Genomic DNA, 13,538 nt, shown 5'->3' with positions numbered 1-13,538 from the left:
TTGTTTCTTCATTATTGTATGATGACAGCTAATTGGTTTATGCTTCTAACCTGATTAATTTCTCAAATAAAAGCAATGTGTTGAAGGAATTATTCCAATTTTTTCAATTTTATTAATAAATATTTTATTTGAAATTACATTCATTGCTATGTATTCCGTCAGCTTGACCATGTGTGCCCATGTGCGTGTAGTATTCCATTGAGAAATTGAGTGTAATGTGAAAGTGAGTTTGTAGTCCTCCTTATATGTGGAATTACGGTAAAACATGGCCAGCAGAGAAAGCAGGAAGCAGGCCATGTGCTGCATATGTGTTACTGATATTTATCGCATGGAAGTGTACACAGAAGAGGCGTGAAGGTATCAGTTTTGTTTTATAATGTTTATATTATTTGACATTTCCTTATTTATATCGTACTATACAATGTGTGAACGTTAAAGTCTAAAACAATGCATGGAGTGTGTCCTGCCTACTTAATGATGGCATAAACATTGCATGCAACAAACAGCACAGGCAGACGTTTGACAGCTGAATACCTGCATTGGGCGTTAGTTATCATTTAATTTATTATTTGGGGTTTGTTTTCTATCCTGTGTGCACCTATCAAATCAGTATAGCCACTTTTGTTACTTGGATGTCTTTTATCGATGTTTTCTTTCATTTTAGTCCTCAGTGTTATCAGAATGTGTCTTAACTGGTGAATAACAGTGTTGTGTTGAATAGAATAAAGTTTAACTAATCGCATCCAAGGTTTATAATGTACTAGTTGGCAAGTTTTTTTTTTATGTCTTATTGAGTTCAAATTAAACAGCCACAAGGTGGAGTTGTAAGCTGCCCTATTCTTTCTATTCTTCAGATAATGACTGCAGACAGGGACTAGTTGAGTAGACTGAAGTATCTTTTTGTGCCAAGATGACATGATTGATACTACAGATAACCAGACTAAAGAAACATTTTTAGGCTTTAAAGTAAATGATCTTGCAGGACGTTTTAATGTTAAATGTAATAATATTCTGATGCTCTGAAAATATGAATAAAAAAATAGACATTTCTGGGTATTACTTACCCTCATGCCGTTTCACACCCATAAGACCTTCGTTCATCTTCGGAACACAAATTAAGATATTTTACTTAAAATCCGATGGCTCCGTGAGGCCTCCATAGGAAGCAATGTCACTTCCTCTCTCAAGATCCATAAAGGTACTAAAACATATTTAAATCGGTTCGTGTGAGTACAGTGGTTCAATATTAATATTATAAAGCGATGAGAATATTTTTGGAGCGCCAAAATAACAAAATAACGACTTATTTAGTGATGGCCGATTTCAAAACAATGCTTCAGGAAGCATCGGAGCACAGTGAATCAGTGTGTCGAATCTTCTGTTCGGAGCGCCAAAGTCACGTGATTTCAGCCGTTGGCAGTTTGAAACGCGATCCGAATCATGATTCGACACACTGATTCACTTGTGCTCCGATTCATGAAGCAGTGTTTTGAAATCGGCCATCACTAAATAAGTCGTTATTTTGTTATTTTTGGCGCTCCAAAACTATTCTCGTCGCTTTATAATATTAACATTGAACCACTGTGCTCACATGAACCGATTTAAATATGTTTTTAGTACCTTTATGGATCTTGAGAGAGAAAATGACATTGCTTCCTATGGAGGCCTCACTGAGCCATCGGATTTTAACTAAAACATCTTAATTTGTGTTCTGAAGATGAACGAAGGTCTTACGGGTGTGGAACGGCATGAGGGTGAGTAATAAATGACAGAATTTAATTTTTTTGATTGATAGTGGATTTATGTTTAACCCCATTAGGATTGGTTTCAAATTATAATAACAACTTTTTTTAGATGTCTGATTTTTAATTTTTTTTTCTAATCTGTTTTTTTTTTTTTTTTTTTTTCTTGTTGCTGCAGAACTTTGCTGTGTGTAATCATGATAACACCGGCCTTTGAACTGAGTCAGGATGCCAATTTCCTTACTGTGATTATTCGTGTACCCTACACCAGGACATCTGAGTTTGACATCTACATCCAGGGAGAAGATTTGAAGTTCTATGCCAAGCCGTACTTTCTCAGGTGACTCCCCTGCAAACACCATGACTGACATTCTGTTATGCTAAAACACTGGAAAATACTTAATATAAAATATTTACAAAGTTTTTACCTACACATACAAAGACAGAGACCCAAAAAAAGCATTTGGACACCTCATTCACACTGGAAATGTCTGGAATACTTTATTTGTAGATGCCATTTGGTGTTAAGTTTGGTTATTAGCAGGAACATATATGCATTTGGTTTTTGGTTGCAAATGCATATTGCAGATAAATGTGTATGTGTGTATATTATAATGCAATTATGGATATATATATATATATATATATATATATATATATATATATATATATATATATATATATTTAATTTTTTTTTTTTTTGTATCGTTACTAATGAATAATGATGTAATCATCTACCCTGAAGGTTGACTCTCCCTGGGAGAATAGTAGAAGATGGCCGGGAAAAAGCTTCATTCGATATCGATAAAGGTAACACTCATTGATTCTGCGTTATAGTTGTAATCTCAGAAAACCTGCACTGCTTTTGTTTGCCACTCAATATCTCAGATACTGGTGTTTCTTGAAACAAAAGACTAAACAAGATTCAGCAGAAGCAGCAAAAATGCCCTAGCCTTTAGAAAATGGTTCCACTTAGAGCTGCACGATTTTGTATTTTCTTTGGTTTCATGCATAGATCACTATTCTCCCATGATTCTGAACAGATAACTACAGAAAAAAAAACATAAAATTTATTAGCGGTTCTGACAAAATGTCTATTTAAAATGTTTAATTAATCTGAATTAATCGTTTTTAAAAAACAGTTTGAATGAACAATTCTGTGACTCACTCATAAATACTTAACTTGTTTCATTACTGGATGAATTAGAGTTTTTGATCGAAACTCTTGAATGAATAATTCAATGATGAATACATTTTTAACTTGTCACTTGTCGCCACCAGGTGGTGCAACAGTGTAATCCATATAATCATTATTTGAAGCACCAAGTTACTTTTAAAAGGTGATTTGCTCTTTTTTGATTGCTTCCGAGACATCAGTGTTTATATCTGAACTATAAACTTTTATCCCAGTACTTTTATGATAATGTGAATATTTGTAACACAGAAAATAACACAGAAAAATAACAGCGGTAGCACCAATGCAGATCTGAATGTTCTGGTTTGATTTTGTCAAAGGTTTAATAGACACTGGTGAATCATTGTCTTTTAGCAATGATATTGCTTGGGTGTTTGAATCAAGATCGCGATTTTTTTAACAATTAATCGTGCAGCTGTAGTTCCACTGTATCATTACTTACTAACTTCCACCTAAGATCTTTTAATCATTCAGAACATAGTAATTACAGACTAGTAGATAGTTCTGCCTGAGTAAGATATAAAATTGTCAGTATTATACAGTCCTTTGTTACAATGCATTGCTGTGCAGTTCTAAAGCAATTATTGTCATTATCATAATTATATCTAAAAAAGTATAGTGTGGGATACTTAAGTAATTATCTTTAAAATAACATTAAAGTTTAAACTTGTAAAGAGCAGGAAAATTTGTTTTTGATCAACATTGCATACGCACTATTCATTATAATGCTTTGGAACAATAATCTTTAGAATCGGAATGGGGACAAAGTCACACGTACAGGATACAGTATACAAACCTCACAGGACATAAAAGAATAATAATTTCCGAATTCAGGTTCTGGGTTGTGGTCAAAAGAGGCTCTCTGTAGTGTCCTGTGGAAATAAATTCTAAAATGTACATCTTTTTAAAAAATCTAATTAAAAAGTGAAATATTAAGGAATTTACGGAAGCACATTGCTACTTGACTGCCAAGAATTTTCTTTTTCTTGAATGATAGGTTAGTTTGTTTATATACCACTTTGATTTTTTATAATTTTCTGTAAAGCTGTCTAAATGCTCTCTAAATAGCATGAAGATTTCCAGTTGCTAAATAATGGCCACAGGATCCTGTTCCTGACGTCTCGTTGGCCTTGTTTCAGCGTGTCTTCTTTGATCGACAGCCAGTGAATAATTTAGCAGGAGTCTATCATAAAGAATGTCTAATTGCTTTCTGCGTTTACACAGAGTAACAAGTAATTATAAATCATTCACAAATCTGGAAGGACTACAGTCAAAGGAATTATTGTCATTTTAACATAACACTGTTTTAATCTTTAATGTTCCAGCAGGGTCTAAAATTATAGGTTATTGCAAGGATGTCAAGCACAGACTTGGAGATTGTAACCGTTTGGCATATAATGTGTGAAATATAATCCCTCTGCTTTTTTACTCCTATAATTTTGCAATTTCCACAAATTTCTGTTTGCATAAGAAAACACAAAGTCAAAGATGGAATACCAGTCTGGTGGGGTAGTGATTAGCGCACATACTTCAGATATCGTGCTCATGTGGAAGACTGGGTTTGGAGTTGTCGCATTCCCTCTCATAATTTCCTGTCCTCTAAAAAAAAAAATGCCAGAGCTAAAGGAACAGATCACCCAAAAATTTAAATTCTGCCATCATTTACTCACGCTCATGTTGTTCCAAACCTGTATGACTCTCTTTATTTTATAAAAACACAAAAGAAGATATTTTGAAGAATGATGGTCACCATTGACTTCAATTGTATTGACAAAAAACAAACAAACAAAAAAACACTTAGCAAATTGTTTTATGTTCCAGAGAAAAAAACAGAATGTCATACAGGTTTGGAACAACATGGGGGTGAATTTTCATTTTTTTTGGGTGAACTATAAAAATCACTGTTACCAGTCTAAGCTGATTATAGCTAACCTGGCCAAGATAATTAAGGTTTCTCTCTCTCTCTCTCTGATTTAGCTAGTCAGGTAGCTGTTCTAGCTGAAAGGGCCCAAGTTGGGCTGGGAGACTAAGTAAGACCTACTTTGGCTGGTTTAAAGGTGCTAAAGAGGATCTTTTCATTGACTGAGAAACCAAAGACTGTTAGTGAGTTTCCCAAAAACGCCTCCCAAAACTCGTGCACGAGTATTGGAACACGAGTGTTTACCACCGGCATTCGCTGTGTGGTGTTAGTGGATTCATTATGTCGGACTCACCGCAGGTAACTCATAATCTGCAGTTGTTACTCCTGTCTCCTGACAAAAACATTGCATGCGGCGCCTGTGGAGTGTGGAAAGTTACTGGAGCGCGCAGCTGTGCTCGTCTCTCACAAGGAACGTCATGGCAGTGATTGACAACCCAGAGGGCCAATCCACGCACGTCTCTCACAAGGAACGTAATGGCAATGATTGACAAAACGATTGGCTGATGTTTTTAAGGCCCTACCTCGTGCACAGATGATGTATATTAATGTTATTCCTTTCAGTGCACCTAATAAATAGTCTTTTATCAGTTAGTAAAGACAGTTTCAAGTAATGCAAAAATGTATAAAACAAAACATCCTCTTTAGCACCTTTAAAAATGCAATTTTTAACAGATAAGTGAAAATATCCAAGTAACATCATAAACACAAGTTTAGTAATCTTTCTCTCCCTCTTGCGGTCTTTCTTTCTTCAATGTAGCACCAAACTCTCACATTTAATCAGCCGGTTGAGCCATCAGCATCAAAACGATTGCTCTTCTTTCTTTATTGGGATACACCTTTACTTTGATTATACTCTCGGTCTCTCTCTCTCTCTCTCTCTCTCTCTCTCTGTCGTGTGGTACTTATCTATCTTTAATTCAGGAAGAAACAGCAGAAGCAGCTCTGTGATTGTGTCTGCCGTAGTCCCGACACGTCTTTTAATGAGCTGCCTATTAGCGCTTTTAATTATACCTAATGGCCACGGGATCTTCTGCTTGACATCTCATTGGCCTCATTTCAGCACGTCGTCTTTGATCGACAGCCAGTGAATAATTTAATAGTCGTCTATCATAAAGCACATCTAATTGCTTTCTGTATTTACAAAAGGAATTATAAATCATTCACAAATCTTTAAGCACTACAATCAAGGCAATTATTTTCATTTTAAGGATGATCTGTGTATGTGTATTTTTTTTTTTTTTTTTTTTTCAGTTTAAAATATTTTTTCCTGTCCCAGCGTAATAAGTAGAGTCAACTATAAGAAAAACATTGTAGGTTGATTTCCCAGATAAAAAGTGTCTGCTTTCAAAACATTGCTCTGTTTGTTTAAGAATCCCAACCAGCCTAACATGGCAACAGTGGTTTAACGGGTTTAACCAATGGCATAAATTTGGGGCGGGACTATCTGTTTGCTCCAACCTTGGCAGATGGCGAGAGTGTTTCTTTCTTCTGTAGAGCACAAAAGTAACAAAAATATTGTTTTGGACCCCTTGACTTTCGTTGTATGGACTAAAAAAATACCTTAATTTGCATTCCCCCGAAAAAATGATTTATTTTTTGGTGAACAGTTGCTTTAATGTTTTGGAAGTAATGGCAGATCTCTTCTGTCTTGTGACATACATCCAAGTGAAAAATGTAGGGCGGGGACTTGATTCAATCCACTGGTTGGTGATTGGACAGGGAGAGATCTGTTTAGTTTAGTCTTATAAGTTAACATTGTATATAATGTTAACTTGAATTGAATTTTTAATTAAAATATTATAACTTGATCTTCTAGTGAAACAACAGACTTCTCTCTGGTGACGTATAGCACAGTGCACCAATCATTTAGTCCTCTTGAACTCTTTTCTTGCAATCAAATGCAAGTCCACATTCAGGTTGGCCTCCATCCAATCAACAACTGCTAGATAGAACCAAGTCCCCACCCTACATTTTTTTAAATTTTTCTAAAATCTGTACGTCACAATACAGAAAAAAGATCGGTCTCTACTTCTGTTATATAGAAACTTAAAATATTTGCGTTTGTATCAGGTCTCTTCACGCTGCATGTCCCTAAAGAGACGGTCGGACAGCACTTTGAGGGTTTGGAGATGCTCACCAGTCTCCTGGCTCCTAAGGGATCAAGATCAGCCAAACCACTGGTGGAGGACACAGGTGAGGTTTAATGCTCACTTGGGTATGAGAAGCTGATCGTCTTCTTGTGACATTTCTTTTCATTTCAATTTCCTCTCATTCTGTATTCTCTGAACACTCTCTGAAGGCATTCTCTCAGAGGCCTGTGGTGGAGGATGTGAGGAGGAAGATGAAGAGGAAGAGTTTGATTGGCAGATAGAACAGGAGATTTACACCGAAACTCCAGCAGAGACGCTGAAAGAATACCACAAGTATGGCTTTGGAAATCTCAGGTCTGGAGTCTTCACTAGACTGCAAGTAAGAGCATTTGTCCCTGATGATACTGTAGATACTGTGTTTTTTAAAGCTTTTGATAAAGAAAACATCAGGCATATTGAAAAATAAATGAACCCATTGTTTTGCACCAATCAGGAGGAGCTGAATGAGGTGATTGATGTGAAGGATCCCGACAACACCGCTTCTGAGATCAGGAGACGCAATCGACTAGATGCAGAGACCACAATGTTTTGTGCTGATCATTATATGTGAGTCCACTATCCCCGTTCCTGTATTGAATGCCATCAGATCTGTCAAAACTACAAAATAGTACAACATGAATATTTAAAACATTATTTCATTCAACATCTTGCACACAACAGAACATCCACTCGTCAAATTTTTTTCTTGACCCACTTTGTTTTGGGAGTCAGCTTGATTGATTAACAAGTCTGTTTGATTGATGCAGGGTAAATCTGTATGAGGACGAGGAGGAGATCAGAAACCTGCTGAAGTTTAAACCGTGGTGGAGAGAACTGAGCCTGGACTCTTCAGCAAACTCTGACACCTGTGAGACATTTACCTCCTCACATTCACTATATCGCCACCTCCTTTTTAAAAAAAAAAAAAGTAAAATCGTCTCTAAATATATGAAGTTATACTCTCTAAATGTATTTACACATTCTGTGCATAATTACCGCTTTGTCTGGTGTGTCTCTCCGTGTGTCTGGATGGAGAATTGGGTCGTGTTGAGTTGACCTCGCCAAGTTTACAATGTAAACTGGAATATTTCCAGAAGTGCAGTTTGTAGTTTCTACCAGCAGGTGGCGCGCCTTTGCTGGAAACTGATCATTCATTTCGTCATCCTAAAGTTAGACAACTAGCGACAGCGTCATGTTCACACGTTGCATATAGGAGGAGATTGGATACTATTTGGAGTGTTGTTTTAACACTCATACTTTTACTCTTTGTGTGATTTATATGTGTTTTTGTCGTTGTTTTATAACTGCTGAGTCATATTGATGAGGCTGTGTGTGAGTCACTGAGTTAGTTTAGTCAGCAAGGTACAAACCACCTCTCAGCCCACAAAGCAGCGTGTACTCATCTATCCCATTTGTTCTTTCTCTCACTCTTTTTTCTTAATCTATATATCATCTACCTCTCATTAGATCGTTTTATCTATTGTTCTATTGCTCTGTCTATTGATCTGTATTTATCTATCTATCTATCTATCTGTCTGTCTGTCTGTCTGTTTGTCTGTCTGTCTGTCTGTCTATTGTTTTGTCTGTCTGTCTATTGTTTTGTCTTTCTGTCTTTTTCTTTTTTGGCACAGCTGTTGTAATTTTTCAAATTCTGAAAAACATACTCTTGGACGTTTAAAGTTGCATGGATTATTGGCGTGTGTGTGATAAAGCGGCACAGACATGGACAGCCGAGAAGTGATTGTGTCCCACCCCAGCATGTTCATCACTAGAGCAGTGTGCTAATTCCTTAGTGCCCGTTTACAGAATGAGGAAATTACTCTGAGCTGCAAGCATATGTTGTTGCAGGGGGATTGAGGGAGGGGTTACACAGCTGGTCCTATCACCGAAGAAGAAGATGGAGAGGGATTAAACAGGGAGATGGAGATATTTCAAGATATGCTTTGCGAAACGGTTGTCTGTCTCTGCTGTCAATCCATCAAGTAAAGTTGTACAGCTACTTAGCACTCAGATGCTTCTATATACCTTTATTTTTCAGTGTTCTCATCAGTATGCTGGATGCATGGGGGAGATTAATTGCTACCAATTGGTTGGACAGTCTGTCCTGAACATCTTGACTGAAGTGGGCAAATTGGTGCCAAAATATCTTCTCCTCGCAGTTTTCTAAGTTTTTTCCTGACAGGATGTAGCTCATTAAGCCATTAAAGTTAATTAGGCTTCTTGCTTTTTGGGTATTAGTATGAGCTTGTTCGTTTTTCATTTTTGGCATGGCTATCGTTATATATGAGAAACAGGTAGGCCTTTTTTCTTTGTAATGAGGTTATTGGTTGAATCTCTCACAACCTGTCAAGAACATGTCTGGGTCGTATTTCACCCAAAAATCAAATGAACAGAATCAGTTATATTTTGCTTAAACAAATATAAGCCAGAATGTACTTCTCATTACAATTAAGAACATTCACCATTAAAAAAAATCATCCTTAATGGCACACAATGTGTGTCAATACTCCATGCAGCGACAGAGGTCTGACAGATTGTATTTGGCCGTTACAGGTGAATTTTCAAAATAATTATTTGTATCTTTAATCAATAAGTTGCACAATTACTGTATATAAAACATAATAATAAAAAAAAATTGAATACGCTGCAGCAGAAATCACAGTCTCAAGGCAAAACTTGATCAGTTCAATCAAATTGCACCTTCTGTGTATCATTTGCTTTTATATCTGAAAATTCCATCTACTTACCATCATGTTACTCTAAAACTGGGGAAGAAAATGTCAAATCTGATATTGAATATCCATTCAATGATAATGCATGATGACACAAGGCTTACTAAAACAAAAACAAAACAAAACCTATATCTAAGGGATTTAACCCATGTTTTTTTATGCTAAACTAGAACTGTACTACTGGCATATCCTGTCTTTTTCCCCTCTGGTCAGGTTTAATCACTCTCAGGACAGGATAGGTTGTTGGAAGAAAGAAACTCAGGCATGTGCTTGACAGAATCACAAATGTTATGGAATAGTTATAGACAAAGGCTATTTCTGCCTCTTTCTCATAATGGTGAGAAACTTTCCTTCATGATGGAGATCACACACATGAGACCGTATTTTGTTAACTGCCTGAGATTCTAATTCCTTCTCACTTTATTCTGTGTGTGTGTATACATGTGGTGGTGAACTTGCTTTCACATGTGTATCGGGTATCTTCACACTCAAGGTCCCAATGGAGATGACAGCCTCACCGTATGTGTTTATGCTTGTATGCACTTCATTATTCAGCTCTCCCATCTCACTCCAATAGCAGTTTGTGTTAGTGGTCTGGGCACCTGTGTGGTGTCAGATGTTGTTTTTGCAGATTTTGCTTTTGAACCATAAAGAATACCACAAAGAAGACTGTTATAGCATCAAAAAGACATAAATGTACGGAAGAGGATTAGGGCCAAGCAATAATAAAAAATAAAACCATCTCGAGATTAAAGTTGTTAAATTTCGAGAAAAAAAGTCGAAATAAAATGTTGAGAATAAACTCATTAAATTAAAAGAAAAAACTTGTTAAATTTCGAGAAAAAAGTTTAGATAAAATGTTGAGAATAAAGTCATTAAATTACGAGAAAAAAGTCAATAAATTACGATTATATATTTGACAAATATTTAATATTACAATAAAGAATACAGAAATTAAGGTAACCAATGTAAAATACCATTGGATGTGTTATTTTACATTTGATTACTTTAATTTCTGTAGTATTTCTTACCTGAATAAAAACCTACTTAACCTGAAAACTTAATTTCACAGCTCTCTATTCTGTTGCATTAATGTGCTGTTGTTTGCAATTTTTTTATGTTCTTATTTTATTTTTTATGAAAATAAAACTTTGCGTCGAAGAAAAGTTTGTATGTAAATGTTGTTTGTATATGCTGTCAATTATAGTTATAGAAAATCGGAATCTGCAAAAATAGGTATCGGCAGATCACACTATCAAAAAATCGGAATCGGCCAAGAAAATTGCAATCTCTAGTTCCAACGAAAGCCACAGCAGAACTGCGACTCATATCGATGTTTTGTGAATGAATCTGTGGCTGTGAAAAAACCATGAGAGTCAATGATTTAATTACCCTTTCAGAAATACAGTACCACCACTTGCTTCGTTACTGAATGAATGACTAGATGACTCACTTAAGACAGTGACTTACCGCCACCTACTGGTTGCTTTAGTTTAACATTTAAAAGTATCACTCGTTTTAACATCATTGCTTATTTCTCTTTTGGACATTTTTAATTTAAAACATTATTTTATAAAGGTATTTATAAAGGTAAAAAAAAAAAACACTTTAATGCACAATCAGTTTAAGGGAGAAAATTTTGTCTCTTAATGGAAAAGGTGTGACTGTGGCAGTCTAAGTGAAAGAGAGGGGTATGCAGAAGTGTTAAATGCCTCAGGGGGTACGCAACTGTAAAATGTTTGGGAACCACCGATGAAGTGAATTTAAAAACAAGCAGGCAGCTAATATAGAGCTAATACACACTTAATTATTAGTCTATTTATTGCAAGTCATCGTCATTGCAAAAAACCCCACTGGTTTATTGTTTTAGTTACTTTGTAGACCTACTATGGATTCTTTAGGAAAAATAATAAGTTCAAGAATGGGAACATGTCCTTTTTTTTTTTTTAGTGACACCTGTGTTGCTTGTTATTTTTTTTTTACATTTTCCATTGGTAAACCAAAATGTGATTTTTACACTATAATAAAAAAAAGAAAAGTTGCACTTCAGCTTTGTGTGACTTTAGTGCTTTAGTGCATGCTTTTTGATCATTACAAATAATGCAAAATGATTATCTTTGAATAGAAGATATGCCGTCTCTCACGTCACACATATTATCAATAGTTATGTACGTGGTCTTGAAGAGGATTCTTTTTTTTTTCTGTCTCTGTCTCATTTGGACTTGGACTGTCTTGACTTGTACTCGAACCTCTTTGGACTCGGTCTTGGCTCGATTAGTCCTGGACTGGGACTCGACAAAGGTGGACTTGATTACAGCCCTAGTTTCAAATACTGTAGAGAAAGTCACTTTGTTAGATATTAATTCTAGATATAAAGTTTGTTAAATATGAAGTCATAATTATGAGAAATATTCATAATTTAATTAAATAAAATCTTTATTTCAAGATAAATAAAGTCACAGTTGCCTATTTATTTTTTGCTCTGAGGCAGAAACAGGCTTGCATACATTTTTGTTGCTCAAAACCCCAGATTTTTTTCTCTGTAGAGGTCAGGAGTTATCTATTAGAATGTCCAAGCTGCTCTTTTTGATAAAACTAAAGTGGATGGTGAAAAGCAACAGTATTATTTTCCTATAAACCGTGTTGTGTAAGTCTTCTGAATAGCTTTGTGTGAGGAACAAGGCAATATTCATTATTACATGTGTTCAAATCTGGAGCATTCATAGAGCATGATAACTTCTTTGTTAGCATAGCCGGAAATGCGATTCACTGAACGTCTTATAAAAATGAGGAGGTGAAGAAATTTAATTGGTTCTCAGATGTATTGTCTTTTGTCTCCTTTGGGCGGGGATCTTCACAACCTCCGGTCACCTTTAACTTGTAATGTGTAGAAAAGAGCAGTGTGACCTACAGGTTTGGAATCAGAGTGAGTAAATGATGAATTTTTTTATTTTTAGGGGAACTGTTCCTTTAAGGCACATTTTTACATAGAAGGAATGGTTTTGAACGTGTTGTTACCATATTTTATAAAGTACTAAGAGTTCCTTATACACAACAAAGAAGCAAAAAAATAAGATCTGTTAATGAGTAGTTGGGGACAGAAACCATTCAATATAAAGAGAAGACAAGAGCTGGGGTGGAGCTGAACTCCCTCCTTAGCTCCTGGGTTTGGTCTCACAGGAGTCAGTGTTTCCTGCCAGACGGAGGCAGCTGTGTTAGAGGGTAAATCAGGTAGACAGAGAGAGAGAGAGAGAGAGAAAATGGGGGAGCTGTTCAGTCGTCATGTCGCTGGAATCCAGCAGATCCCAACAGAGCCAGAACTTGACTTCTGCCAGCTCTAGCTTAAAGTGTGTGTGTATATGGACATGCAAGCATGCACACGAGGGGCTCTATCAGGGGCAGCACTGCAGCCAAGGAGGGGGATCACTTTCAGCTGCTACTAAAGTGCTGACTTGCCCCTTTTCTCTTTCTCTCTCTCTCTCTCTCTCTCGCTGCCCTGCCTTCGACTCCTTCCTTCCTGGTGCAGTATCAAGTCAGTTAAGGGCATCAATCAAGCTCTGTAACTTTGCTCTTCCCTTGCAGTAACTTTACTATACTTCAAAAGCCTCATCTCCGACTCTGATTTAAAAATAATTGCAGCGAACATGCTTTTGTTTCTTAAAGCTCTCTGCAGAGCAGAGACATCCATCATTCCCTGCTGGAGCCCTGCGTTTAAACTTGTTTTTCGGGGAGAATTTGTCAGAGATTGACTTTGACTGTACTTCCCTGTGATAACTTGATAAACAACACTGAATGTTTCTCTTTCTCTCTCTTTACTTC

At 36.2% G+C, this 13,538-nt stretch overlaps 1 protein-coding gene across 1 annotated transcript in view; it reads left to right on the top strand.

Moving 5' to 3' along the window:
* The first annotated feature begins 267 nt into the window (after positions 1–267).
* The window catches only part of shq1 (SHQ1, H/ACA ribonucleoprotein assembly factor), a 50,940-nt gene continuing 37,669 nt past the window's right edge, over positions 268–13,538 (top strand). Inside the window, exons 1-7 of the mRNA XM_067373603.1 lie at positions 268–357; positions 1,921–2,082; positions 2,488–2,552; positions 6,929–7,051; positions 7,158–7,327; positions 7,442–7,554; positions 7,755–7,855. Coding sequence (XP_067229704.1) covers positions 1,940–2,082; positions 2,488–2,552; positions 6,929–7,051; positions 7,158–7,327; positions 7,442–7,554; positions 7,755–7,855 — 715 coding nt within the window. The 5' untranslated portion in view covers positions 268–357; positions 1,921–1,939. The remainder of the gene's footprint in view (positions 358–1,920; positions 2,083–2,487; positions 2,553–6,928; positions 7,052–7,157; positions 7,328–7,441; positions 7,555–7,754; positions 7,856–13,538) is intronic.

This window comes from Chanodichthys erythropterus, chromosome 21 (assembly GCF_024489055.1).
Source record: "Chanodichthys erythropterus isolate Z2021 chromosome 21, ASM2448905v1, whole genome shotgun sequence".
In the NCBI taxonomy this organism is placed as follows: Eukaryota; Metazoa; Chordata; class Actinopteri; order Cypriniformes; family Xenocyprididae; genus Chanodichthys; species Chanodichthys erythropterus.
Note: the sequence above shows the minus strand (reverse complement) of the source record. Positions and strands in the feature narration are given on the sequence as shown.